General features: G+C 42.3%; 1 protein-coding gene across 1 annotated transcript; it reads right to left on the bottom strand.

The window, feature by feature from the left end:
* Nucleotides 1–924: 924 nt before the first annotated feature.
* Nucleotides 925–23,768, bottom strand: BAHD1 (bromo adjacent homology domain containing 1). The gene is made up of 7 exons (XM_019519929.1): nt 23,756–23,768; nt 21,111–22,763; nt 15,493–15,854; nt 12,595–12,754; nt 11,507–11,583; nt 8,564–8,655; nt 925–4,393 (listed from the first exon to the last, which is right to left on the bottom strand). The coding sequence occupies exons 1-7, from the start codon at nt 23,766–23,768 to the stop codon at nt 4,204–4,206; spliced, it is 2,547 nt and encodes an 848-aa protein (XP_019375474.1). The 3' UTR covers nt 925–4,203.
* Nucleotides 23,769–24,022: the final 254 nt, after the last annotated feature.

Genomic DNA, 24,022 nt, shown 5'->3' with positions numbered 1-24,022 from the left:
AAAAAAAAAAAAAAGAAACTTTGAAACAGGCTATTATTCCCCTCCAAAAGAACACACAGCAAGAAGTGACCAATACAACTTCACTGAGCACTAATCAGAGATCAGACATTTAAGAAAAGTCTTTCTTGGAAATAGGAAGGGAACTAGCCAGGATTAGACACTCAGTTAATGCTGCAGAAACAAGATAAAGACAGCAAAAATACAGAATTAATTAGCATAGCCAAGGCAGTAAGAGTTGAGGGGTGAAGGGGGTATTAGAAGATTTACAAGCATACCATGGATGGTCAGGAAGAGTAGCTCCATGAATAAAATGAGGATAGCATCAGTGAATGCTCCTCTTATATGGCTGTGATGCACAAAGTCTTTTTCAAATCTGCTAGCAAGAAAGAAAACAAGAGGATAGATCTTTGGACAAGTCATAAGTAGCGAAGCACCTGTGAGCTGGCTCTAGATAAGCAACTAGCAAAGACAGCTAATGAAATAGGACCATGCACAAATCAAATCCATAGATACCTAACATTACATCATTTTTGCAATAGAGAAATTGAAACCATTAAACATTCTGGAGCATGACTTGATCTGGTTATAACTTAACTCTGGTGTATACTAGGGGCTTAGCTATTGGATGCTATCTGGGTGTTAAGTATAAGGCACCCAAATTCTTATTCACTTTCCCCTTCTGTTAGGTCACTGTAGCCTTATATAGATATATACACAACACCATGAACCCCTCCTCCTTTCAGTCAGCTACCCAGAGGTGATATAGGTCTGTTCTAACCTGATTTTGATTGTGTCAGGTATTAGATTAATGCTACAATGTTATTCTCTTTTTTAAATTAAGGTACCTCACCTGGATCTGTCCTCTGTTGCCAGCATTAAACATGGAATTCTAAGTGACAGAAATAAACCACATACAACTCAACATTTGTTTTCTAAATCAATACAATTTTTTAAATTTATTTTTTAAGAATTACTTCTAATATATCTTTCTCACAGAAGGAGGGTATAGGGAATGTTCTCATTCCATCTGTAAACACTGAAATACAGATCTGGGAAACCAGGGAAGAGACACAAAAAAGTGCATTTTACAAAATTATCAACTAAAATATATTTTACATGTATTATGTTTCAATTTAAATTCTACTGACTGCATTTTCAGTTTCAAAAAATATTTCCATATCTAATAGATTAAAAAAGCATGAAATATTCTCATTACGGATCAGACAATTCATTTCATTTACATGCTGTTTGCACAACAGCATAAGCAACCACGTGAGTCTTGAACAATGTTCTTGGCCTGAAGCAGATTCTGACATAACATCAGAAAAGACAGGATTCTCCTCTCCAGAGGGGGACAAAAGCCCATCCCACAACCAGGGCAAGTACAAATTCTCCTCTCCTCTTCTGGCAAGTTCAATGCATTTTATCCCATCTGGAGAGGAGATAAGTCAAAGGTGGAGAGGCAACCAGGAGAAATAAAATTTTCAGCAAGATACTGTGGTTTCTGAGGCAGGATTTCAAACCCTTTACTGCCATCGCAGTAGTGCTAAGTGGCTAAACTGGCAGGTGGTCTCGAGAAAGCCTGTCACTACAACATTCATAAAACTACTTTTTGGAGCAGAGGATCCCCAGACAGGCTTGCTTATTCAGGGTGAAGGTCAAGCTGTTCCTAAAAACAGGCTTCAACTTATCTATTTGGTGGTCTCCAAGACTTTTCCATACCACCATTCTGTATGGTTCCCCCATATTAATCCACCTGCTTCCTTCCACTTGTGCACCATCCTCCACCCACCAGCTACTGTAGCCACAACTACCACCTCTTTCACTGAGGGACCTGGAACACAGGCAGGAGCTACAGACTACAATATTGCTCAACACACACTCCACGTTTATAGCTAAGGAGCAAAATGATGCAAGATGCCCTCCAACATCAGCGAGCATCTTCTTTGCAATGCTCCCAACTTGTCCAAGTGAGAGTGTCCGAGGTACTCCTGCCCCCATTCCTGTGCTGTAGTGCCAGTGGCCTGACCTCATTATTCCAAGAGACTAATATCCAAATTAACTGTTAAGGAAATATGAACAACAATCTTTGACACCAATGGTATCTTGAGGTATAAAATGGATTAAGATGCTTAACCTACAGATCCTTGCTCACCTACCTACGGTTAAACCTCTTACAACACATTTAGGTTGGGAGCTTCCCCCTGGGCAAGACTTTGGGATTTGTCACTATCCTCTGGAACTTTGAGCAGGAATTGCCCATTGAGACTGGTTGGACATGTGCCCCACTGTCCCACACTAGAAGGAGTCAAATCTTCCTCTTCTTTTAAGATCATCTTCCCATACACATTCCCTTCTTTGGTACGTAGAGCAACTCCTGTGCATGCAGAAACACAGACTGCACCATTTCCACTTAACGTGATTTATGTGATGGTATTTTCTGTAGACCAGGCAGGCAGAGCCTCAGCCAGAGCGAGAGGGAAACCCTTGATTCCAGCTCTCTCAGTGTGTGTGGTGAGGGTAGGTAGTGCTACTTCCACTGAAAGGACAACAACATTAAAGCAGTATGAACACTTCTATCATTTAACACTAGCTCAGGAGCCCCAAAAACTGAAAATGCAGGTCCCTAGCTTAAATGAGTGACTCCAGCAGTCAGCAGGTACACGGACTGTTACAGTGTTGATTCTCACTCTTTAAATTAGTGCAATCTACAAATGGATTCCCAGTTTGTGTGACGGGTTCAATGGACTCTGTTATGCTGTCCTTTGGTTTTCTTTAGAATTAACTTGAATAGTTTGTGTTAAGATAAACTAAAGTATCTCTAGAATCTATACACATAAGGCAAGAGGCAAAAATGTCTGTAGGAATCAGGTAGCATTTTTCAACAATGCAAACCTCTCATTGGTCTGTTCCTTTCAGAAGCCACAAAGCCACTTTGGTGAGCAAGCTCAGATATCAGTATGAGTGGCAGGGAAGAGGAAAAAAGGGCAGTGCCAAGAGACAGCACTGCTAATTTCTTCAACAGTGCAACCACACCCAAGACAGACAGCTGAGTCAGGTGCTTAGAATTAAAAAGCCCAAGGAAAACAGTTTCCATTTGTTCCCACTGCCTCCAGCTTCTCCACGTTCAGGGGACAGTTTGGTTCTACAGGGACTGTCAACTACAGGAAAGACAGCTGAACTGGGAAGGGAATGAGTGAACCACTTTGACCATTTCAGGGAAGCCTGCTGAGGACCATTTGGGCAAGGAGACTGCCATTCTGGAGAGAAGACAAACATGGCTTTCACCTACAGAGCACACCGAGCGTGCACCTAAAGCAGGACACACCTGCGGGAGGTGTACCTGGCAGGCAAGAGTGACCCACAGGGGTGAGGTAAGGATGGCTATGGCAGACATGCAGCTTTCCATAATGGTGTGATGTAAAGTTTATAATCCCTGCCCCCTCTCCCTCCCTCAATGATGGAACAGTTCAAGGCCTGCTTGAAAAGCCTCAATCTGTGTGGTAAATCACAGATTATAGAACAATTGTACAGGGAAAAGGGGTCCCCCTCTCCCCTTACAAAGCAAAAACTATTCAGCATGGCAAAAATTGCTTTGCATACAGGCAATTTCAAAAAGAACTGTTGTTTTTCAAAGTAGCAGTCTCATCAAAAATCCTCTGACCTGTCTTTTCTGCTGGGCAAGCATGACTATCCTGTGCTTTGCAAAGGAATTGGTCTCAGTTCTCACTCTTCACATCAGGACATAAAAGCCATGGACCTATCACAGCTTGACTTATGCAATGCACCACAGCATCCCTCCTACATGTTCTGACCATTCCCACCAATGATGGCTCTGGATTCAGTTTACTGGCTTTTATCCCCTGCAAATCCCCATACAATATATGCATCTCTAAATACATATATAGATATAGATTTACATATGCAAGTACCTATATCTATATACATATATCTATTTTATAGGTACATCTTAATTTATGCTCTTTAATGAAGTGCTGTGCTTTCAACTGCTGCCTTCCTCAACAGGGACTTGTTCCTGAACATGGAGATTTTTTCAGTCTAAGGAAGGAGCGCTTCGACACTACTTCTCGCCTGCAAGCAGCACTACAAAAAGTTGCTGAGAGTGCATGGATGTTCCAGATGGTCAACTCGCCATTGGCTCTCTGGTGCCACTTATCACTATAGTCAGCCTGAAGAGTTTCGCTACTGTGGATTCTTCAAGATGCGCCCATGTCGGAAATCATAGACATGGCGGCAGAGGAAAACCAGGTCTGGATCAGTGTCCTCTGGCACCTTGCGGTGTGGAGGTGTGGAATACTCTTCTGATGGAGGAACCATCATTGTTTTCCTGCCCGGGATCCCCTCAACACGACGCTTTGCCAAGGCACAAAATCTGCAAGGCAATGAAATACAAAAATTCATGTAGAATCTTCATTTGGTGTCTTCCCTGTCCAAATTTTCACAAAGCCTCTGACTCTGAAAAAGAATACTCCCTACTGCTTCTTCAAGTTGGCACCATGTTCCTGACTGGCTATGTGGGGGTAGGGGAGAGGACAGTAAGTTTATGAAACAGAAACAGCTTCTCCTAAGAGGCGATCTGGATTGGTTTATAAGCTATAGCTGTTCTGAACTGTACTGAGTAGCACAGCAGTTTGCATAAGCCTGCTGTAGATCTGGCAATATTAGGGATTCTGACAATTAATCTGCCTTGCTTCTCCACCTTTGCCTCTCTTCTATTGATTAGCACTGGGGAAGGATTATAGGTCAGGCCATTGCTCAGACAGAGACGATGGCGATTAAGCAAGAACATAGCCAAGTCGTTAAGAACTCCCTTCAGAGCCAACAGGGCCATTTACTGATCCTGCAGGATCTTGCCATGCAAGAGCATGTATTCAGGAGAAGGAAGGAACATGTTCTAGTGCAGTGATTTTCAACCTGTGGTCTGCAGACCCCAGGGAGTTTGCAGACTATGTCTAAGGGGTCTACAAAAGACAGCTATGATCAAAAGTATGTGCATACCCACAGTTACAATTCAAAGGGGTCCATACCACTATTCAAAATTTCCAAAGAGGTCCAACAACTCTGTTCAAAATTTTTTTAGGGGTCTGCAAATGAAGGTTGAAAAAAAACATGGCTCTAGTGCATTACTGCTCTTCAAAGTACAGTGTACTCCCTTAATGACTAAGCAAGACTCTATATGCACAGAAAAATGCACAGCTGTCCGCCGGTCAACTTGACAACATTACTACCAGCATGTTAATTTTCAATACTTGCGGCATAAGGTTAGCAGGCCCCTGAAAGATATAAATATTTTAGTACTAGTTGGGAAAACAGGCCCAAACAGAATGAAGAGCAGGAGCAAAACAAGCCCCAACATCCAAAGGCCAAGTGAAATGCACAGTAAAAAAGACTTAAACTTTGTCCACTGAGATGTGAGCTTAGTATGCTGGGGAATGCTGAGGAACAGTAGTTCAGGCTCCATAGGGAAGGTCTTGTGCCTCATTTCTATTAATTCTAATTCTAACTAGCTATCAACAACCACGCTTACCTGAATTTCAGCAGCAGCAGCAGGACCTACGCAGATGATAACCTGCCCAGTTATGCAAGGCTATACATTAGTAATTGTAAACCACTGCTCACTTGCTGCTTCAGTATACTGTGCAATTTTGGGAATGTGTGTGGAAGCAAGGGCTCCTGTACCCCTGTCAAGTTTATTTTGTAACAGCTGCAGGAGTAGAAGTGATATTAAATAGCAGACATGCAAAAAAGTAATGCAGCCTAGAGGTCAAAGGCAGGAAACTCCAAACCAAGGTCAGCACCAGAAACAGTACTGCTAAATTTGAAATGTTTGAGGGATGTTATAAAGAGCTGTTGATGAAACATGGGCTTCCAAGTTTGGCTTGTTGAAGAACATGATCCTGAGTGAGGCCCTTATCAACCCGCTTGGTACATATACTAGACAGAGCTGCTGCATCCAGTAAGAAAGGCTTCCTTTTTGCCCAGCTAAATTTCCAAAGTGGTAATTTATATCAACTAGATAGGCAGAAGGTAGGGCAGGGCTGCTCCTTGGACACTAACTGGTTCAGACAGGCATAAGCTTTTGTAGACAACAACCTACTTCATCTGGATCAGCTGATCTCTAAGGTGCCACCCTGCCATACATTCTCCCTTTATATCAGCTGTGTCAGCACTGAGATTAAATTGTTATGACTGAATATGGCATGTAAATTAGCTTTGGGTATCTTCTTACTAACTCAAGTAGTTGAACTTTGTACCTGAACAGGATGGAGGTGTGGTAGAGAAGTGTGGCAGGACACCTGAAAATTTTCAAAAAAGGGATGCCACACCTCACGCCATCCTATCAAGTTTCCAAGCAGCTTAAAACATTCTTCCATAAAGGGCAAAGGTGATCTCAAAAGAAGTCAATTAAGCCAGCTTTAATGACACACTCCAAGAGCAGATCCACTCCATGTCTGCCAGTGTTTTTATAGACTCCCTCAGCATTTAGACTAGTCCAGCCTAACAATGAACAAATTATATATCTCTTGTATGTCATTAACTAGTACACAGTAAATGCCCAGTCTACTAGTAGTACAGTAGCCCCTAACGCCACATGCACTGTGGCAGGACCTGCAAGGCTAACACTGGTCTTTACAGCCACAAGAGAAAATACACCACCAGTCAGAAGAATAGCTGCAATATCCACCATCACTCACCGATGAATGGATGCCATATAAATGCCCAATCTGTAAAGTTCTCTCTATGCAGGCCAGTAAAAGCATATCAGCTTTTGGCCACTGAGTCAGAAATAGTTCTGCTTGTGCCAAGATGCACAGCACACAACACACTGTGAGCAAAAGCAGTACACCAGCTGCATGGCATAGCTTCACATCAGTTGCAGGGGGATCAAAGAGAAGAGAATAGGAAAAAACGTACTTTGTTTCACTGGTTGTTTCTGCCTGGATATACCAAGCTTTTTTTGTCAGGTCACTATGTTGTCTCTTTTGAATGTGGCTCATTGTGCAAGCAAGATTTGCTTTATGGTATTATTATTCTTCTTCTGTGACTCACTTTAGCAAGAGCTTCTGATTTTTTTTTTCTACCCTAAGAAAAATTGACACTATCTTTAGAAGTTATTTAAAACTTCTAATCACTCAGTCACTTCTCAGCCACCAAAAGGATACATTTCCACTTTTATTAGTAGAGAGCTACTCAGATAGTGTTGGAAATATGCTGCACAGCAGCTCCTTTAATCTCATTTTAAGTCTGCCATGGTTTCTGCCTATTACTGCTGATTGGTAGAGGGGGCCCTAGCAGCCCTGCCTCTTGCCACTGATTGGATGGGAAGCAAAAACCTTGGCATATTTAAAACTGCAGTGCTTGCCTCCTGGCCAATCAGGAGCAAGTGGTGAGCAGTGGGGCTACTGGGGCCCCTCCACCAGTGGCAGGGGGTGGGGTGCACAGCAAAAAGAGGAAGATTCGAAAGAACCGATGTGCAGTGCACTTCAACGCAACTTAGGTAGATCCCTGTTTATTATTTCCATAGAGTTAGATTCTGAATGGTTTACTCTGGCTGTCTCTATTAGCATCAACTCATGCCACAAGCCAATTCTGCTTAGAACTCTTATCCCACAGTGCATTACTGTCAGCCACCATTGCTTGCTTCTGGGGCTGAGTTGTTAACAGCATCAAGTAATTTGGAACTAAATTATAGATTCCATGTAAAATGTTCACAAATGTCAGTGTAATTCCATTTCATTTAAAATTAATTTGCATTTTAGATACCCAAATGACAAAGCCCAGGGTGAGAACCAGTGTAACAATTGTGTAAATATCACCAACTAAATTCGTATGCTGCCTTATCTTGGACAAACAGAATACAGGGAAAGCATATACAGTAGGACATATTTTTCAAGGATTATTTTTCATTTTAATAGTCTAAGGTGAGTTTAAGGGGAGCACTTGAACCCAAACTTCATTTGTCAGTGCTATTTTAAATGGTGAAATCTTAGAAAATACAGAGCCTCTGATGTTAAAGCAAGTTTAATATGTATACTCTAGGCCAACTATAGTGAGATCCTGTTAGTATCTGATATTTATAGGAGTATAAGTGATGCCAAATACAGAAAGCAAATGTTTTAATTGAACTTGGGACTGTATGCAGGTGTGTATGGGGGGCAAAAGCCAAAAACATTTTGTGGACTCAAACTGAAGCAGAGTAAGAATGATAACTGAAATGTCAGAGTTGCACTGAATTTTAATCTACTGATGTTCATGCACTGTTGTAGAGAAGTCATTCACGTATCAACACTTATAAAGCTTTATAAAACTATTCATAAACACAAAAACAGACACATCCTAAAGAATACAACATGACAAATACCCCTTGATTAGAATATCAACCTCATTCAGTAAAATGTAATTTAGCAAAGTTTTACGGAATATGTAGGCTGCAAAGCACCTACAGTTCTGCAAGATGAGGTTAGGTAATGGAAACAGTGACAAGAGTTAGTGATACAGAGATAGGTTTGAAAAGCAACAGCAAGTTAAGAGCACCACCTACCTGCAGTACTCTGCAAAGGTCAGAACATAGCACTTCTCCTCAATGCAGGCAACACTATTTTCATCCTGATGCCTGGATGCAAAGATCTCATTCTGCAAAGAGGAAATATAACAGGGAGTCACCCAACTGGGCAGTTTCAAAGATAAATGAATCAAGCTGTCCCATGTGCCCTTCAAAGAGAGGACGAGTAGGTATGCAAACAAGAAGGTATTCTTTAAAGAGAAGGTACCCTCTCTCCAAACAAGCATTTCATTTAACCCAAACAATTTACATTAAGAGTTCATGGCCTCTTGGTAAACAGAATGGCTTTTCTCTCTCTCTGTCTTTTCACCAGCATGTTAAGACCTCTTCCATAAGTTATTCCATTGCCATCTTGCTCCATATAGTCAGATTTATCAGGTCCCCCACACCTACCTGCTGGTGGCAGAAGTATGACTTTTCAGCAAAACAGATGCCACCCACAGGCAGCTCAGTGATGCTGCTTTAATAACATCTTTCATTTCAAATGTAGCTGACAGTCTATGACATTTACTGTGATAAGTGCTTCTCATCAGATGAGTCTTCAGAGTGCTGCTTTGAGCAATGTGAATGCAGCTTTTAAAAACTGTTCTTCCAGTACATGGGCACAGTAATAAGATACTATGGTTGAGAAGGTGGTTTTGTCTGTTGGATGAAACATTTCGACCTATCCCAACATTTGACCCAAGGGGCTGCGAGGAGAAAGATTCAGAACTCGCAAAGAAAAGAGAAAGCCTCCATTCACATTCCTCTTTGGTTATTTGCTGAAAGAAAGTGGCAGCTCTCCCCTCAAGCCCCCTGCTTCCCAACATCTCCAAGATGCTGGGGATGTTCTCATCTTCGTTACTGCTTTAGTACAGGAAAGAAAGAAAATTCTGATTCATTCATGCTACTAGAGTGACACAAAGGGGGCATGAAGAGTACAGTACTTATCTCCCCTCCAAACAACCAGTGATCTATCTTTTTTCTTGTTTTGCTTGTTCTCCATCCCAATCCAAGTTAAAGGGCAATTTTAAGTGAAGTAATGTGCGATGGCCCCCTCTTCCTAGTGTAATTTAAAATAGTTGGATCTGAAGCAAATTGGGGAATGGCTGAGCAAAACTGAACATGTACAGGTCCAGCCATAATGAAGCTCATTTAAAGAATCTCATATATGATCATCAGCTGTTAAGAAGAAGATCTGAAGTAAAGGTGCTGGTGTGCGAGTCTGAAGGCAATAGCCCATAGGATGTATTTCTGCCTAGAGCCCTAAGCAAGCAGCTAGGAGGAAAAACTCCACTATAGTCTCAAATGCAAACTCATCATTTGAGATTTTTCTTAGCAGCTATAGGAGTTCTGCTAAAAACAACATTGAGCACAAGAAAATACTTAAGTCAGTGTTTTTGCTTACTCCTTAGATCAAGTTCACCCGAGTCATCTTTGGCAAGCCTATACCAGCTACTTAGCCCAATGGCACCTTCTTTTAGAGCAGCTTTTGTATATTGAAATGTGTGGGAGAAAGGGACCAAGTTAGTCCTTCCCTACCACAGTGGCTGAATACACTAAGATTCAGCTTGTGGGCTAGAATGATGCAAGGTACCAAACTTTTTTGAGAACAGGACTCCTGGACCACTTCTGGGGGACTTCCCGTTTCGCCGCTGCAAGCTGAGTTTTTCTTTGCCAATTCTTCGGCCCACAGCAGCCTGCGCGGGGCCCTCCTGCCTGTCCCCCAGCACACTGACACTGGGGAGTGCACCAAATGGTGCACATTTGATTAATTGGCATATTTGACAAACTGGCATCCCCCATTCCCAGAGGATGCCAGATAACAGAGCTTTACTGTACCTTTACCAGAACATATTGGTAGATTAAAAGTGGCAGTGGTTGCATCTTCTGAAATAAGTACATTTTTTTTTTTATTTAAAATATTTGTTTCTCTCCCCCTCCACACAATCCCAAGCAAGGCAACAGACTCAGGACTGAAGATAAGTCACATATTTGACTTTTGCTGTGAATTGTTTGTAGCACTGATGTATATCCTTAAATCTGTTCTTAACCCTAGTTCTTCCTTTCCCCTTGATATAAATTCACTCTCATGTTAGACAAGAAAGAAATGATTGCTTTTAGTTTCCTCTGATCTAAAATGCATCTTACTTCAGGTCAGAGGAATTGGAAAACTCTCCAAAAAAACAGGAGTTTCTAACAAAGTATCAAATTCATAGATCTCAGGTAAGGTGGATCTTAGATCTTCTAGTTTCATAACCCAAGTAATACAGGCCATAGAATTTCACCCACTACGTCTTAGATCAATCCCAGAACTTCTTGTTAAAGCCGACTCTGTTTAGAAAGACATCCAATCTTGATTTAATTTAAAACACAACAGTGAGTGGAATAGGCTAGATCTGTTTCCTGATTTCCAGTGTAGTGTACACCCCCTTCAAATTACAGTCAAAACCCTTCTTTTCTAAAGGTGGACAAAGGCTATGTTCAGATGAGAGAAAAACTAGGAAGTTTTAAAGCAAAGAATGCCCTAGGAAAGACAGACATTTCTGCTATAGCCCAGACTTGTTAATTTTGACATTAGATTGCTTATGCTTGATATTAAACACAGAGGTTTTACTTCAGTCTCGCAGGATCCGTGGAGGAGCCAAGGGTATGTCTACACTGGGCAGTTATGACACAAAGCAGTGGAGTCCTGAGATACACTACCCACACTGCTCCCCCAAGACAGGAGATTTGCCTCAGCCCAGAGCTTACTGGGGGGGCAGTCCTGCACTGAGACAACTGGACTAGTTTTGGTCTGAGAGAGAGTAGAAACAGCAAGTCTCAATACATCACTACTTGGCACCATAAGAGACCATTGTAGAAATATTCCTCAGAGATATATGTATGAAGATCCTTGCCAATTATCCCTAACCTTCCAGTTATGCACTTACAACTGCTCACCTGATGCATGCTGGGATTGCGGCCCCCTTGAGTGTGTTCTGGTCTGTAATACCACAGGAGGCTCATCATCAGCTCCCCTAGAAGGAGACAAAATATGTTTTAACAAGGAAGTAATCCAGAAGCCAGGGCTGAAAATGCTAAAAAGATCCTGCTGTCCAATTTTCAGTTCTACTTCATCCCATCAGCCCCTGCATTTCCATAGCTCTCATCTAGCTGCAGCTGTGCCACAATAAATATTTTATGCTGAGCTGAGTTTCCTTTTGTTACAGCAACTGGCTCTGTAAAACAAGTCATGTCACTATTGCATTATACCTTCACCACCTAATAACCATTGTGGTCCCACACAAAGTCAGTAATGAACAAAACTAAACAATAGCATCTCTGTTCAAGTGCTTTGTCAAGAATACTTGTCCAATGCTTAGGATGTTTACTCCCGTACATTAGTACCAAAAATAGTACACCTAAGCTCTGGTTTCGGTGTTGCCCTCAGTTCTTATGTTCTGCTACCTCACAAACTGCAAGGGCTATGACAATCTTTGCACCATTTAGCAAACAAACCTTCTCTAGCTCTTGCCTAGAATGCTGGTCAGATGTGGGCCTTCAAAACTGAAATTGCACTACTCCAATTCCCATTTTGCATTCTCCAGATGTCCAAGTTCCAGTATGGTACTGCCTCCTAAGATCAAAAAACTCTGCAACCAGAGCTTTACACCATCTCCCAGGCTACAAATCATATAGAACATTTGAGTAATTAGTGTCTCATGAGCTATCTGCTGCTACAAAATCATGGGGGAGGGATTGTTGCTAAGAGGTTTAGTTGGCAGATCAATATACATGCATTCAAGACTATACAAGGTTTCCAATTACCAGTTCTGGGCCAGTGATTAGAGGGAGTTTCAGTTCCTGCAGCACAAGTACATTCAGAGATTACCAAGCATAACCATGAAACACCAATTGCCACTGCCAAATTGGGTGATAAGAGAAGGTGAAATTCATTTGGCAAACTTACATCCCTTACTTAATTCTGCCACTCACATTCCTAGATTTAACAAGTATCAACAAACACAATTTGTTTCCTTGTCCAATACCTGTTTTGGGGTCTTCCCACAGTGCTGATATTTTTGCCACATACGGCATAGATTTCTTTCGTGGTCCTGATTTCAGAAGGACTGTATCTCGTACCCGGATAATTTCCCCATCTCTCTCCACAGCCTGGTAGCTCTTACGAATAGCCGGCTCTGGTTCATTCTACAGTGTTGGGAGAAGAAACAATTGAAAAGTTAGGCTAACAAATACTCAACAACACATCTAAGCTTCCTTTAAATCTTTGCTGTGTTGAAAACTTCCCTACAATTTCTGTCCAAGCAGTATACCTCAGCTGCAAGAGATCCCTGAAAGAAGTCATACAGCACAAAACCACTCGCAGCAGTTCTAGTCTCAGAGGAGCAATTTGAAAAGCAGAGAGCAACGTGAACTATTTACTGATGAATCCTCTGCCCAGAGAAAAGCAAAAGAATATTCTCCTGGGCTCAGTAATCAAGTGTCTTCAGATCGGACCAGGTATGGCTGCTGGCTTCCAACATTAAAAAGACAGTGAGAGAGAAAATGTACTGGTATTGCTTTGGTACAGCACAGACTGCAGAACATTCAGCTCAGTAGCTTAAGCAGCAGTTCTAGTATCCTAAAAGGAAAACATATTTTGGAACCAATTCCTCTGTTTTGAAGGAACCTAGAAATCAAGATTCCTACCACTTTTGTAGAAAGGAATTTACTTTTTGAAGTGTTTTGGGATAATTATTTTAGGTGCCGAAACAGTGTAGGTCTCCAGCTACTCCACATGCTACTGAAGACAATGAAAACTCGCTTTATTAATTTCAAAGTGCTTATGCCATGTTAGAGGTTGTTAAAAACTTGCTGGACTAATGCAATTAAAATATGTATTGTATCATCTTGAAAAATACAGACATATTGAAATCCATTTAATTAACACAGTTGAAGTCCAGCGTTAGTAACCTTCACTGTTATGGAAGCTTCCATTCTAACCACATTTTTTAGCTTCTAGCATTACAAAATTCTCGTTTTTGGTCTGTAAAAATCTGGACTGGAAAATGATTTTTCAAAGAGATGAGCAGAACAGGTTTAAGTTTTCTGTCCATCCAAAAGTCGGAAGCATTGCACGTTCTGAAGTCTGAAGCATATGGAGATTACTGGTTAGTCTGATCCTCTTTAGTAGTAAGCATAAAAATATACTAGACGTGCTGTTGAAAGGGGTCCCCCCATCTCCACTTTCCACAAATTCATCCTTAAACAGGATGCAACTCTAGCTGACAACTTCAGTACAGCAAACTGCAGTAATGCAGCCTCAATCAGAGGCATGGATCACAAGAGTCTGAAAGAGCCATTCAACAGGATGAGTACCTGGGTAATCAAGGGGATTCTGAGAAACGATGAGTTCTCTGCATGGCTTGCGCTACCTGTTATTTTTGCTTCTCAGTTTGCCATAAGCTAAGAATTCCTGTCTGCAACCCTAGTTGATAAACTGAATGCCTCTGGGGAAGACCTTGTTTGATTTATCACAAAACAATGATCTCTACTACCTGTATTACCTGCAAGATTCCCATCAAGGCTCTGCCTCTGTTGAGGTCCATAATAGTATAGATAGGAATTCCCTCCTACCTGAAGCTGCAAGAACAGCCACAAAGACTTATGTACCCAAGGCAATACAGCAAGACCAAATGGCAATCTGTGCTGAACTAATGCTACCAGCCACTGCTAACAACTTAGCTTGTGAACAGACAAAAATAACGTCTGCAGCCAACAGGAAGCCTCTTGTAACTTAAGAGCTCTACTTGCACTTTTACAGGCAGCTGCCCTACTACCTCAGATCCAAAATTGGTCTGGTCCCTCCTGACCTTTTGGTCAGAAGGAATAGAGACACAGGCCCAGGGTTTTAAGTCAAGAACAACCTGTTTTGCTCTAAGATACCAAATAATTTCCTTGAGGTCCTTTCTGTCCATTTGGTTATCAAAAGGGGTTTCAATTCATACCACAGATGAAGTGTAACTGCAGAGCATAGTAACCAATACAGATGCCTCCTAGGAATCAGGTCTCCACCTTCGCATGCTCAGAATACCAGAGGTCAACTGAGCAGGAAAAACTAGCTCAGAAAGCTTCATAGAGGAGTGTCTGGCTCTTGTGGAAAGGAAGTTAGGCCTGGGGCCTTCCCACCTTCTTGATGACCCATTGGACTGACCACATCCTCTTTTCATGGCTTTGTACTGGGAAATTGTTGCTGCAGCTACAGATGCCACCTATGGTTGATACAAAAAGCACAGTTTGGCAGTAGCTTATTTTCCCCCTTACAGGAATTACCCTAGGACACATGCTTCTTCTGCTTGTGAAAACACATTATTTCCCTACCGAAGTTCACTGCCTCTGACCAACCAGATTTATGCTGACTCACAAGGACACAGCCTGGCCAATTTTCTCCAGGATAGGCTGAGGTGGGCATGTGCCCAACAACTACAGAACAAGTAGTGCTCATCACTAAAGATATTTTAATCTGGGGAAAGGTGCAGAAGAAATGAGTTTCACCTTGGAGCTCCTTCTCTGCTTACTGGCCCTGCTTCATACAAGTGAATGAATCCCTGCAATACCTGGAAGAACAAGGAAGCCAGGCAGGAATCAAGCGACTCAGCCAAAACATTTTGAAGCAATACAATTTGTTTTTTGCTGTTGAGACTCTGGAATGATATTCAGTGATGTCTTGCTAATACAGAGGTAGGTTTCCAAAAGAAAAGAGTCACACAGGTGGATTGTCTAACAACTGAACGCTGTACATCCATTTGAGAGGTTGGAGAACACATGACTTGTCCGCAGACAGAGGTGTACACAGGACAGCAGGATCTGTTTGGAGGGGGGGGAGGACGGACGGACATGGGAGAGAGGGGGTTGTTGGGTTGGGGGTGGGGTTTGCAAGCACTTACCACAACATACACAGCCTTTTCACAGGCTGCACCCACAGGCATCCAGCCGTTGGTTGCTCTCCGCCTGTTGATGCGCTGCTGCTTTGGATGACAGTGCCCTCCTGCTGCTTTGCTGTCAGAGGCATGCAAACAGCCTGTAGTATTTCGGAGCCCGGATTTGGAGCCACTGGGGGGCTTGGAGCTCTGAGGACATTCTCGGGCCATGGTCTGGGGGTCCGAGTTCGGGGTCTGCAAGTGAGGAACAGGTTCTGCAGCTGGTGGCACACTGGGTACAGGACATCCTGAGAGTGGGTGGGCAGGTGATGCGGGGTGGCCTGCCACAGGGATTGTGAGGCTCAGCTGGTCCAGAGACTTGCAGCCTTCTAACAAGGAGTTGGGGAAGCAAAAAAATAAAAAGAGCAATATATGATACAGTTAGCAGATCACCTCAAGCTAGACAATACCTTCCTGCACTTTCCCCTTTGTTGCATTATTAGTAGTAAATGTTTACGTTCAAACTAAACAGACTTTCTAGGTTATGAAACGCTTTGCTTTTAGAATCTAGCAGTGGTACAAAGACAGTATGGGGCCTGGCACTCCACCATGCTGCTCTGAACTGCATTCTACCTATAACATCCTATTTGATATTCCCCACAATAATGCCGGTCTGACGCATACAAAAGGTTCGTTTAGCACTTTCACCCTATCAACAGATAAAAGTGAAAGCAACTGAAAGGCTTTCATTGCGAGGGAAGGATTAAACAATATTAACAAAAAAGGCTGGCTTCTTCCAAGGTGCCAAACTTGTTATTAAACTTTCTAACCAATGAAAATTGAGAGATTTCTAGAGATCCAAATAAATGCTAAAGCATGGGGCAAAAACTTAAAAACAAAGCATATGCTGTTGCTGCTAGGAAATCCATATATTCTATAACCAGACAAATTTACTACAACTTAATTTAGCAAGTTAGGTGACAAAGCCTTCTAAAGCACTTATCGCCCATTCAGGAGTCCCACTGCAAGAAGTGTTCAATACACAACAATAAGCAAAAACAAAAAGAACAATCTTCTTAGTGTTGTACAAATGCAGCAATCCAGCATTACAAACTCCAGCAGGAACAGAATTCCCAAATTAAACGAAAAGAAGATCCCCATATTTCATAACTCTAAATGCAGGTTTTGGAATAGCCAGTATGGCCTCATCCGGCAATCTCAGAAGGCAGAAAAAGTTCACAGGAAGCAGCTTTGGTAAGTATGCAGGCTCCCAAGCATACCACAACAGAAATCAATGTAATTTAAGAGAGTCAGTGTAATAAGCTATTTGATTTACAGCTCAATCATGGCAAAGGCTGCTTCTAGCAATGGGAAGCTACTGTCCTCTGCCTCCCTAAGCCCTAAGGTCATGAAATGATAACTTCCACTTGGAGATGGGAACAATAACAAAAAAGACTGAATGCACCAGCTGTAAAGGCAAGTTGGGTAGAACAATTCTGACTTTTAGACAAGCCAAACACAACTCTTTTTGGTCATTACTTGCCAATTCACCCAAATCAAAATATTCCAGACAGTGCTCCAGTCTGGCAAAGCTCTGACGGAAGAACCAGCAGGAAACCAGGCTGGCTTCTATCTCATTCCGCAGAAACCCAGCTGCTGGGCTGCAATTGAGCTGGTAACTGCAAAACTTCCAGGATCTCTTGCTTCAAGGCAGCTTATCAGAGAGCCTGCCCTCTCAGCCAGGGCACTATCCCCTTTTGCAAAGGAACTGGATTTGTTACCTCTCTCCACACTGCTCTTTTTAGCTAAAATAAATGACATGATGTTTTAACAGCTAAATGTTACTAGTGCAGTCATTTACAGGGGCTGGAGACTCCCATCCCAAGACTCTCATCTTGTCCAATTTCCAATCTTCCTCCTGTTTACCATCTTTTAAATATTATGTCTATTACTAAATAGCTCCATCAGCTGAGGAATGGTAGAGAAACTTCTGGAGTGGCAGGAATATTCCTTCTTCCAGGCAAGCAGTGCTCTACAGCTGTAGGCTGTGAAGGGAGGGTTCAGATCCTGTATGGCCCAGGCCCTAGCTCAAACTTCAGAGCCTGTGGAGTAATGTAAAAAACTGCAAGGACATTCAGGCCACAAGATATTTTCATGTTCTAAACTGAACCTTAACAAGCAACTTCACTTGGAAAGCTAGTTGGCTGTGAAGAGGGAAATAATTCAACAGATACTTAGCAGGTACATATGCATACGAGAATCTGCTTTGTCCTCATCTGTCATCTCCACCAAGGGTCAACCTTTTTGGCAGGCATGATACATTAGCTCTGCACCCTCCCAGAGTGTCACTGATCCCTTTCCTTTATCTGACCTGATGCTCTGCTTTCTGCTTCCTGAACTATATGCCACTGTGCTGCCTGTCCCTTCCCCAACCTGCTGAGTGCCCCATACAGACTGCTCATACTAAAGGTTGATCACCCCCGATCTACACAATTCCACATTACAAAATACTCAATCAATTCCCAATTTAAAAAACTTAACAATGCAGCCTACCACCTATTAACACATCTGCTACATGTGCTCCCAGTAAAGCTTTCTCTATCTTTTCAACAGAAGTCATCAATTCACTCATTGCTCAGTACCCCCATTACCATGCTTTCAATTACACAGCACAGTCACTAGCACACAGAAATAATAGCTCTCTGCTGCCCTGAGCAGTGCTGGCCATATGCACCAGTCAAAGCCCGAACCCCTTCTTCTGTACAGAGCAGAAATCCATTCACCTATGTCCACTCTCACCCAATGAATGAGACCGGCATGGGAACACAGATGCAAGGAACTTGATAAGGCAAACTTGCAACCCTTAGATCAACAACATTATCCTCTTTTTAAGGATAATTTGGGGCACTAAAGTAATTCTTTGCATTCACTAATGCTAGCATTCCAGGGAAGGCTCAACTCTCTTTTCATAAGTCACAACAAACTAGACTTGGAACATTAGAATGAATTATGCTAGAAAAAGATTTTTTTCTTCCACACTTCACTTGGCAGAAGCAACGGTTGGCAAACATTTTTGGGCTGCAAACCAGAGTGACCCAATTTGGGTCACAGGTAGTCAGACAAGTGCTAGGACCCAGCCATTGCTTTTCTCCACAACAGCACAGGGTGAGTGTCCAGAGCTAGAGCTTTTCCCCACCATGGCAGGGAAAAGCAAGTGGTGCTGAAGCCCCCTGCTGCCAAAGCCTTATGTCCATGGACCAGATCAAATGGCTCTGCACCCAGTGTCTGTAGGTTGCCAACTCCTGGTCTAAGTCATTCAATTTTTCCAAAATTCAAAACGGAACTTACTCAAAAAAAGGCAAACTAATTAGCAGCTCCTACCAACCCATTTTGACACACGTAACCCAAGTACACCACATCTGAAAATATGTTGAGACTGTTTGTTTCGTTCCTAGTCCTTAGAAAGATCAGAGCACTCTGGAGGAACACGAGAGAGCATGAGAAATCCTACTCTTTAGAACAGGCTGGTACTATTCTGAGCATGTTATTCATCAAATCACCTTTCTAGGAACAGCTGACTACAATAGCATGACAGACTTCTCCCTCCACATAGAAAATGATTCAAAGGCATCACCAAAACATCTTCCTAATCCTTTCATCTGAATCTTGAGCTAGCCCTACTAAAGGTGAGCAACTTAATTCTTTTAAGTATATGACAGACTGATGCGACTTAAGTCGCTATGCAGAAAGTGGTCCAGAAACAAGGATTCTTGTCTTTAGTTAATGTTCTCATGAGCATTATGCAGTTATAAAGCCTCTTAAAAGTTATTACCAAGAACTACATTATTACCAACAAGAAATCTAATCTCCACCATAGGGGGTAGCATCCTGATGGCAGAGGTACTTAGGAAAAGAACTGATGCTTCATTCAAATGCTCCTCTGACTTGCATCAACTTCCTAGGATGGGAGATTACTATGAAGTCTGCCTCATCTTGTATGCTTGACAGAGATTTCATCCACCTACCTGAAATCCCACAGCAGTTCTAATTAGATAGGTTAGCCTTCCCTTTGAATCCTAAATTGTTTGTGTAGCATTGCTGTGCATGGCTGAACAGCTGTGTCTACAGAGGCAATTTCATCTCAGAGCTAGATGAAGCAATCCCCATGTATAGGTTATATTGTATATTGGCATTAGTAATACACATCTCCCCCCTTACTGTTTGGTGGCTTTTATGCTGAAAAGGTACTTGCATATCATTTCTTTGGCACAGTAATTCTGGTAACCTATTTTTAACACTAAACAACAAGCCATTTTTCAAGAGTAAAGGCAAAGCTCCAGAACAATAGCCACTATAGTGCAAGGCTTGTGGATACCATAAATGGGAAAAAAAGCCATGTAAATACTAGCAACACTTATTAAACTGGGGTTTTTTTGTGCTTCAGTGACCCAGAGGTGCCATACAACTATGGGGTATAAGTGCATTGCAAACATCACTGCTCAATCTTTTGGTGGACAATTTTAGTATGTTCAAAAAGAAATAACAAAATTAATCAGAGTATCCCCCCATAAATGTATTCTAGGAATATTACTGCTTCAGAAATGTGCCCTGCAGCCTGGAGATGGAACCCCAATAACCAGATCAGATTGAATACCCAAGACACTGTCAGCTTCCTTAACACAACTCTGCCAACATGACTGGACCTTTAGGGCAGGTCTACACTAGATCAGACAGTGCTATGGAGTGCTGCCATGAAAGCATGCCCCCCAATTTGAGAATGGTGCTAGCCACACCCAGCAGAGAGACCTTTTTTTTGCATCCAGGGCAGGTTTTCATAACAGCATCTGCAGCAACAGCATCCAATGCAACTTAGACACCCTCAGAGTAAACACTGTTACATCATTCAGTCTCCATGATCCAATCAACAGCTTGAACAGAGGGTCCAAAGACTATCTTGAATGATAATATTGCAAAAGCAAGTTTTCCAAATGGACCACTTGCCTTTTTGGAAATAGGTCACTTGCATAGTCAAAAAGCTAGGATTCAAACTAGGGACCACTCTCTACTTGTCCCACATCCAATCACTAGCTCTTGGATTTAAAGTTTTCCATACCAAGAGAAACATTTTAATAGAAAGAGCTTTCCAGCAAAGACAACAGGAATGTCCTCATCTTTGGAAGATGACCCGAATATTACTTCTTCCTAACCAATAATCAGTACAGGTTTAGATTAAACCAGTACATAAAGACCATAAACACTTCGTCGATCACAGAAAGGCAACAAAAGTGGCCGTTCAGGTCATTAATGATTGTTTTAAGCCAACAACGCTAAACCCACAGCTCACAGGCCAGATCTGACCACCGGAATCACATCATTTGGCCATAGGGAGTCCGACGGGCTGCGGTCCTGTATACTGGATCAGGCATGCAAGGTCCAAACCTGACACACAAGCTTGGGTGGAGGTGGTGCAGTGCCCCAAGGTTGGGGCCTGATTCTGCGGTGAGGGTGGAAGGGTTCGATGCAGCCCACAAAACATCCCCAAGCCACTCATCTGGTCTGTGAAGCCAAAACGTTGAGATTACTGTTCTAAGCTATCTTTTCATTCTAAAAAACAAATCTAGTTTTGGTATTCACTTTTGTCTTACCTGCTGCAAAAGGCATTTTGTAGGGATAGCTGTTCCGTCCTGCATGCACATTGCTAATCCTGCTCTCTGGCACATGCATAACTCCACAAAGGCTGTAACTGTTAATAGCTGTTCCTTCTCCACAACAGTAGGGAGAGCTACACCAGTGAAGCTGCTGGAAAGGAGGACCTGATGGCAAGGAACCTGGAGATACCAAGAGCCCCTCACAGGCAGCAGATTGTGAAAGCTCATCCTTAGGGTAAACTGAGCAATGAGAATAGCCACTGTATCCACTTTGGCCATAATAAATGTAAAACCTGTTCAATGGAGTCAAATCTGAAGATTCACAGAGACATCCACAATCCGTGTGACTTCCTGGCACAGGCAAAGGAGGGAACTGCTGCACTGGGAAGGAAGGCTGATGAAATTCCTGTTTGGGAGTAGGAGATTTCTCTCCTGGTCTTCCATACTCAGGCTTCATAGAAGCTTGCCCACCCATAAGAAAAGGCAGTCTGTGGTAAAGACCCTCTGTGCTAGCATAGGAGTTAGATAATGGTTCATAATGGAGAGAACCTGCCGTCCCATAGAGTCTAGAGGAGTCCTGAAGGTCTGCTTTCTTAAAAGCACCTGTAGAAACTCCTTGCCAGCCATGCTGGCCCTCCACCTTTAAACTAGACATTTCCTTTTTGGATTTGACACAATTCTTCCTATTGGTTTTGGCCCACTTGAGCCTTGACTTAGAACAGTGGTTCTCAGACTTGCCTTCTCCGTCTGATTTACTCCTCTGCTTCAGGGGTTGGTCTTTTTCATGAGTCAATTTCAAAAATGCCACTGCATTGAGACTGGCCAGTCTCTTTGGGGTGGGATGATAGGAAATTCCAGTATCCTCCCTCTTTGTTCCATCTTCAAAGACATCATCCAAGGAATGGGCCCAGCTATTACATTTCTGACTCGATTCACTGCTGTGCTTACCCTTCACTGTTTTTACAGCTGTTTTTTCCAGAGGGGGCCAATTGCCGCCAGCTTTGCAATGCAAGTTCTTAATGTTACAATCTCCACCGACTTTGACAGAGTCTTTCCGAAAACGCCTGCTAGATAATAAACCATCATCCCGTTCAAAAAGCAGGTTATTCACTGCCTCTGCATTCAGTGAGGCTAGTCTGCGTTTTCTGGGCTCTGTAGGAGCAGCATCAAGTTCCTGTTCTGTCCCTGGACAAGTTATTGTGCACTTTCCCCCAAATGAATCACTTTCCCCTGCTCCCCCAGTCTGAGCTTGTTCTGGGTAACAGGCAGGTCTGAAGTCATCCATCCAACTGGGAAGGTTCTTTGTTGTACAACTCTGGGTCTCTTTTGATAGTGATCCAGCCACATCCTCTAGTCGAGTTAGGAGCACTTTGCAGGTTTTATTGTCCACAGAAGGGATCAGACGTTTTCTCAAGGGATACGTCTTTCTGACTTCCTGCAAATTTTTGCTTTTGTTTGCACCCAGAAGCCCACTTTGACAGTTCTGAGCTTCAGTGGTGTCTCCGTCTCCTCGTTCACTGCTCTCTGCCTCGGTCCTATCCATTCTTTCACCGTCTATTGGTGACAAAGCCTGGCCGGCAGAACGAGCTGGATATTTCAGTAGGAAAAATTGTTTCTTCCAGGCATGCGTCATAGGATCTATGTCCAGTCCTGTGAACAGATATAAAAATGTCTATTAATATAGTGCAAAGGAACTTGTTTCCTCATAATATACCAAAAGTTAATGAGGAATAATATTTGGGGAGGCTTGTTTCTATACACAAGAGTGTCTTTTTTGGGTAGCAGCCAGTTTAAACCAATTAGAAAACAGGATGCAATGAGATATGGGTTAGCATTAAACCACAGAACATGACCGTGATTAGAAACAGGGTGGCAACTGAATGCCCCAGAAGCCAGGAAAGCCAGGGTAAAGCCAAACTTCATCCCTCGTGCACTCCATTATATCCATTCATCAGTCCAAATACATTATTTAAGACTGTGGTTCCCAATTAAACAAATAGGATTTTAAAGAATCAAATTTAAGTAAGCATCTGAAAGGTTTATTTAAATCCATGTTCCTGACACACAGTGTAGATACATGCTGGGCATTTGACTATTTGCATGTTGTTATAAGTGAGCCATTTCATGGTCATTTTCCAAGACTATTAGACAAAAGAAGATGCAAGTTCACCTACTGTAATGCAAAGCTAAACTTTGTCTTGAGTGGACAGACTTGCCAATGTTAACAGATTTAATAATGACCTGTAAAAGATGCACATGTATAACATGGCTAAGTGGTATTCCTAACAAACAGTTTGACTTTGATTATTTTAAGTACCATAGCCTTAAAGAAAACCATCTGATAGACCAGTTTCTAAAATCTGACCCCCAGAACTGTGGTTTCAGGAGAAAAAGGCTTTTAGTTTGACAGCTCTAACAAGCAGCCTATCACTCAGTGCATCAAAATGTTTTCAGAACCGAGCCAGAGTATCAAACTATAAAGGGGGAAGATATAAACATAACATCTATAGAACAAGAAATGCTCCTCTATATGCACAGTATGCCAGGGATTATGACAGATGTTTTTATTTCTAGTGTTTTGCTAGCTTTGGATGCTTTTTTCTTTTTAGTCAATATTTTTTAGGATGACTGAGATCTATCACGGATGTGATCCATTACGTCGATGTCTCCATTTCTATGGGATATGCTGACTAATCAGATATTCTTTTGGATTCATAGATTTTCCTAACCCAAGATTACAGGAATGGGTAAGTTCTTCAGTAGCATAAATGCAACATAATCAAACCACGCTTGGCAACATACAAGGCCTCAGATAGAGGATGCCCATTCTGATATGCCAAGGGATTCTTGGGGAAAAGGATACTGGCAGAAGGAACCAGGCATACCACCATCTTCAGGAAGCAAAGGGA

The sequence above is a fragment of the Gavialis gangeticus genome, unplaced genomic scaffold (genome assembly GCF_001723915.1).
Source record: "Gavialis gangeticus isolate Ggan-Ray unplaced genomic scaffold, GavGan_comp1, whole genome shotgun sequence".
NCBI classification, from domain to species: Eukaryota; Metazoa; Chordata; order Crocodylia; family Gavialidae; genus Gavialis; species Gavialis gangeticus.
This window is presented reverse-complemented; position numbering and strand designations above follow the sequence as displayed.

Excerpts from the sequence above, each read along its gene's own strand:
- BAHD1 (XM_019519929.1), bottom strand. Across the intron at positions 15,855-21,110 it reads CAAAATGCCTTTTGCAGCAG|AAGGCTGCAAGTCTCTGGAC; the intron begins GTAAGACAAAAG and ends ACTCCTTGTTAG. Across the intron at positions 12,755-15,492 it reads AAAAGGCTGTGTATGTTGTG|AATGAACCAGAGCCGGCTAT; the intron begins GTAAGTGCTTGC and ends CCAACACTGTAG.